Source organism: Gavialis gangeticus, unplaced genomic scaffold, assembly GCF_001723915.1.
Source record: "Gavialis gangeticus isolate Ggan-Ray unplaced genomic scaffold, GavGan_comp1, whole genome shotgun sequence".
NCBI classification, from domain to species: domain Eukaryota; kingdom Metazoa; phylum Chordata; order Crocodylia; family Gavialidae; genus Gavialis; species Gavialis gangeticus.
In genome coordinates, this window is record NW_017729025.1 from 116,626,944 (window position 1) to 116,632,872 (window position 5,929).

Here is a 5,929-nt window from a genome sequence, read left to right on the forward strand (position 1 = left end):
GGCGGGGAGGAGCCCCGGCACTCCGAGCGCGCTCCTGCCTGCTCCGTAGGTAGATGCCTGCGCCCGCCGCCCACTCACGCCCGTGACTGCAGCAGCCGCGCGCTCGCCCGTCATCCCATCCTCGCTCCGGCGCTCAGCAGGCGGCCCGGCTTCAAGCCCGCGGGCACGGGCAAGCAGGCACACGGCTGCCAGATACTGGCACCTGCCAAGGGCAGAGATGCGTGAACAGGGAGCGAGCTGGCCACCGGGCTGTGGCGATGCCCTTTCCTAAGATGTCTGCACACGCCTGCGCCTGCCTCCCGTCTGCCGGCTCATGTTAGGGATCAAAACCCGGAGCCCACGGAAGCAGAGCCACGGCAGTGCCACGGGAATTGTCACCCTGGCCGTGGTTCTCAACCTCGTTTTTGTGCCGGGACCCATTTGCAAACACCCATGACCAGTCCCGACCCAGGAAATAGTTTAAATAGAAAACAGCCCCCCCCAGCCCTCACTCCCGACCCACTGCCCCCAGGCCTCAGCCCCTCAGCGTGTGGGGCAGGGGTAGGCAACGCCACGCAGACTGGTCCTGTGCCAGCCTGCAAGGGAAAACCCACGGCTTCCCACTTTTTTTTCTCTTTAAAGGAAAATCCGTTTTTAAAGTTCGTTGACCCATTTGTAAAGCTTGTTTTCGACCCTTTCATATTCTTGCAACCCACGGGTTGAGAAACATTGTTACAAAGAAAGCCAAAGCGCCCGTGAATTAGCTTTTGGTCGTGGGGCAGAGCAGTCGGTGTGGTGAGGATGTTGGTGTGGCTTGGCCGCGCCATGAGAGCTGGGCACTGGTGTATCTGGACAATGCGGGAAACCCCTAAGGTGCATTTCTACCCGGCTTTCCCTGGTAGCCTTAATTGTGCGTGTATCTTGCACCCGTGGTGGGATCCCTTTTTTTCCACCCTCCTGCTGGGAAAGTTTCTTCCTTTTTCAGCGTCTTTCACCCGTAGCATCATTTTGGCACGAAACAAATTTCCAGTCCGAAATATTCTCATCTTCCACTCCGAGCTTCCCGCCCCTGCTTCTCTAAGCTGAGGTCAGTTTTCTTTCGGGTACTTTGGTGCTCAAACAGAAGAGGATGGGTCTTCAATAGGAGTTCAGTGATGAATTCTAGCCCCTGGGGGGAAAAAAAAACCCCGAATCTACCTGGGAAGCTGTCGAAAAAGACCCTCTCTAACCAAAGTACTCCTTGGCTTGATGGCTGTTAATATGGACCTTGTTTTTAAAGGTATTACTATAATCTTAGGGGAAATGTAAGTGAACTAAGAACCATCCTCGGCTCCCTGCCTCTGAACGGACTATTTTACGCTGAAAATATGTTAAAAAAAACCTGGGAAAAAAATCCCACAGCGAAGTGGATCTCTTTTTAAATAAAATCGGAGCAGCTTCCCAATAGTTCTGCTTTCTCTAATTAGGGGGAAAATCAAAACAAAACAAAACAAAACAAAACATGGCATTTAAATAAATAACCAGTGCATCTACAAGTGTGCACATGCGGATAATAAATGTGTGCGTGTGGCTATGTTACGTGTGTGTCTATGATATCAGTTTTCATGGGGTTTTTTTTTAGGTAATAGCACCTAAACAAAAAACCAAACAAAAAAAATACAAAAAAAAAAAAAAGCAAGCAAGAGCTTTGGGGGATCTTTTCTTTTCTGTTTAAATTCTTTGAGACTCTGCTGCAAGGCAGCTACGTTTTTCAGTGTCTGGACGCAATAACATTTTCCACGGGGGGAGAAAAACAAGACGATCTGTTCTTTCTTTTCCGCTGGCCCCACGCTCCTTTTGCTTTGAACGGATGAATCCTGAAGATGAACTTCTGCGTCCAGCAGCAGTGACAAGGGCTAATTCACGGACCCGAGTTGAGTTATAACTGTAGTGGGCAGTCCCTGCAGCCACACGGAAAAGCCTTGGGTTGCTGCCTGGAGCTCTTGGGCAGAGCAGATGAGCTCTTAAATCACCTGGCTGGGGTGTTTATGGCTCAAGGTAACTCTTCAACCTCATGCAGGCTAATGAACATGGTCAAATTAGCCTCTTCATTGAAATCCGCACTAGTACCCTGTAAAAGAAAGGACACGCTAGGTGGGTCTTTGTCCCAGGATATACTAACAGGCATATACCGTAGTAGACTGATGTGACACTGAAATCTAAAATAACATCTGGAGGAGTGAGAGAGAAATATGCAGCTTTAAAGCGAAGGTATTATCAAGGGCCATGATGGAAAGCAGCTCCACCTTTTATTCCTAAAGTTCCCAACCATATTATTTGGTGCTCAATACATGTATGAAACTCCCTCCTAGCAACGAACTGATCACGCAGTGCCTTGGCGGATTGCTTCGTTGCAAAATCAATCCAGTCACCAGCGTGATCCCCTGGTTTGGAAAGAGTTTTCTTCTGGTTTTAGAAAGGAACATCTAACACTGTACTGGAAACTGCTTGCCCCCCCTCCGCCCCTTCCCAATTGCACGGCATCTGGATTTGATTGAAAGGAATATTTCTTACTGAGAGGATTCGCTTTGTGTTATCTGTCGCTTTGATTAGCTTATTTAGCGCCCCCCACCACCACCCCCGAGGCTTAATCCTAATAACCAAGTGAAAATGTTGCCTTGTGGCTGAAATGGAGGTGGAAGAGAAACCACCAACATTCCTGTATATATATGGCTTAGTCCTTGAATAAGCATCCTGGTGTGTATAAATACACGCACACAACGTGCTAACATACCGGTGCATTGTGTATATGAAATGATGGGGTTTTATCATTGGGATCGTAGCCAGTTGCAGAGGTCCAGGCATCAGGAAATACCGCCTGCTGGATCAAACCCAGTCATCGTAACTGAGAGCGGGAGATGAAAGCCTTCTCGTCCTGGCTCCTGGGCTGTGGGTGCAGTAGGACGTGTTTCTCACATGTTCCTCCTAATTACCAGCAAGAAAGTTGTGCTCCGCTCTTGCTGGGTTTGGTTTAGTAATCAGCCCCATATGAGTCACACGGAACACGCAAGCCCACTCCCGCCTGAGTGACAGCTAGCCGGCGCTCTGGCTTCTTGTTGTCCCTTTAAAATCGGAATCCAAGGGTAATGATTTATCAAACTCTTATTATCAAGAAAATGTCAAAGGAAGGGCACCTTGCTATGCACTGACGCAAACCCAGTCTTTCCCAAGGAGGTATAGAAAGCTTTGCTCTTGGCTGAGCAAAATCCAGTCTATCCATTGCTTCTCCGGCTGGTTTTTTGTTTTTGTTTTTACCTCTAACCGCTTCAATCTGTTGCTGTTTCAGGCATGGTAAGTGTTTGCTTTTCGGTCTTTGGGAGGTGGAGGTATTAGGGAAGTGGAAAGTTTATCTTTAGACCGGACTTTGCGCTCTGCTCGTGTGGCTTGTGGTGTTAGGTTTACACAGGACTTCAGGTCCTTTGGATCCGGGTTGGGGGGGATCTGGTTTCAGGTGGGAGCTGCTGTCCAGGGTGCTGAAAAGACGCTCTAGTCGCCTGTGCACGAAAGCTCTCTCCAGTAAGATCTAGCTTCCTTGAGGCAGGAAGAGAAGGCACTGGGGCAAGTATTGTGCTTCAGGGGTGGAGTAAAATCGCTATCGAGTCCTGTGCAGATATGCATTTGCCGATACTGTGGGCTGGTAAAGATAAGAGGGAAGCATACATGGGAAACCGCATAGAGTAGTTTTCTCCCTTTGAAATGACACTGGGTCAGAAAGGCTTTCGCCTTTTCCCCAGGACTGTTTAAATGTGTGAGCTTGCATTTTCGGAACCAGGCATATTTAACGCAGCAGCCTGTTGGCTACTTTTTTTTTTTAAGGAAGAAATTTAGGTCTTTTAGAAGGGCAGAAACCGAGAAACTCAGACTATTTTTAGCATAATGCTACACTGCAGCCTGTGCCGTGCGGTCCTGGAGAAGGTTGCCGTGTCCCACTGTGGGTTGTTTGGTCCCATTGCTGTCAGTGTTTGGATCGCTCCTTGTAACTTTACTGGGGACACCGGCAATGCTAACCCATGCTATTCGCTTTGGTGCTAGCTTCTCCGGCTGCCTACAGGGCAGCTTGTCTATTGCCTATGGAAAAAAAAAAAAGAAGCCAATGTGCATTGTTGAATGACAGAAAGGAAATGGGGCGTAAAATTAAAGAATCTTTCTACAATAGGGCTAGGGGAAGGGAGCATCCGGGAGCCGTGATGTGAAATCTAACAAGGGCTGGAGGCGCAGGGCTGCAGGAACATTTATCTAAAACTCCCTTTCCAGGTTTGCAGTCTCGGCTATTTTTTAATACATGGCTTTGGGGCCTTCTCTATGATCTTTCCCGAGCCGTAGCGTTTTGAATAAGGACTGAAGAGGGCCAGGCACATGGCAGACCCCGCGAAGCCTTCAGACCCAGCAAAATTGTCTCCCGTGCCCCTGTCCGCAAAGTGTTTTTTGTGAAATATTGAAGGTTTGGGGGTCTTTTTTGGTAAAGTATGTGACGTTGTCCTTGTAGGATTACGCCTGTCAAAAGGATATGAACAAGCTGACTGCGGACGGCTCCGAAACAGTTGTTCCTGGACAGATTGAAGGCGCAGGAATTACAAGCCTCAGCCCTGAAAATGAGCAGCAGAGTCTCCCTCCGCAGGCCCCGTGCCCCTTGGCGAAGGCCTCCACTGGCAGCAGACCTGTTTCGCCTGAAGAAGCCAAGGCAAACGATTTGGAGAGGACCAAAGTTGGGATCTGCAAGCTCAGCAGCAGCAGCTCTGGGCAAGCCAACGCCACCCTCCGCAAGGATCCTATCGAGACCTGTCCGCTCAAGAGCATCCTCACTGCGGGGCCCACGGCCTCGGCCCCGATCCCGCACTGCAAAATCCCCACTTTGCAAAGCCTAGATGGGGAAGCTAATCAGAGCCTTGGGAAGAGCACGCTGGAGCAAAACAATGCCAAAGGCGGCTGGGTGCCCATGAGCCAGAGCACCGTGGTACTGGGCACAGATGGGAACACTTCTGTTCTTCCTGGCAGCGTCAATGGGGTGAGTGGCTCCCCCGTAGTTCCTCCCCCCAGCCCCGCTCGGGTGGATCAAGCACTGCGGGGCTCGGCAGGACGTGCCACGGGCCCCAGCTCGCTTTTCCTGCCGCTGCTTATTTATTAGCCAGGAGAAAATGGGGGATCGATAGTGCCAAGCTAATTCAGGCGCTCGCTGAGCCGTGGCTGTCCCTATCACACAGGAGCGTGCGGGGGGGGGGCTAAATTGGGGACGCATAAAACTGATGCGAATTTACACCAAGTGTCTGGCGGGAATCCGGTCCCTCTAGAGACCTGGGATCAAACGGACACACGGAGGATCCGGGAGCTCTGGGGCGATCTCTCCCCCCCACCCCTGTTCTGGTATCAGTGCCCCCGGCCCTGGGGGTGTTGCTTCCTGCAACCAAGCCATCGACCCACCAAAGCAACCCCCGGCCCCGCGACCCCCAAGGGCTTCCAAAGCAATCGCTGCCTGGTGGGCAGATCAAGCCTTATTTAGGATCGCTGGGCAGGCACCTGATCCCCTGCCCTGGCTCCCCCCGCCCGGAGCTGGACCTCTTCTCCAGCCGGTGCCAGCCTTCCCCTGGCCGCGGGTTCGGGGCTCACCCCTGCCCATATGCATGAGTGGCCATGGGTGGGCACTGGGGAGCTAGGAGGCAAAGCAGGCCCCTGGGACCTCCTGCTGGGCCTGGAGCTGGGGAAGCCACTTGGTGCTTCACTCCCAGGCTCCGGGGCTAGAAGGGACATGGGATTGGGCTCCCAAGATCTTTGGCAGTCACTAAAGCTCAGTGATCCTTCCCCTGTCCCAGGGGCCAATGGTCTCCCTCTCAGGGGCCAGTGGTCCCTCTCCTGGCTCAGGGGTCAGCCAGGCGTGTGTGGTACTCCCCCCCACCAGTAAAAACAGAGCACAGTT

The 5,929-nt window shown here is 51.7% G+C and overlaps 1 protein-coding gene across 1 annotated transcript in view; it reads left to right on the plus strand.

Moving 5' to 3' along the window:
* The window catches only part of SLC6A5 (solute carrier family 6 member 5), an 84,846-nt gene that overhangs the window by 11,458 nt on the left and 67,459 nt on the right, over positions 1–5,929 (plus strand). Inside the window, exon 2 of the mRNA XM_019519958.1 lies at positions 4,505–5,023. Coding sequence (XP_019375503.1) covers positions 4,505–5,023 — 519 coding nt within the window. The remainder of the gene's footprint in view (positions 1–4,504; positions 5,024–5,929) is intronic.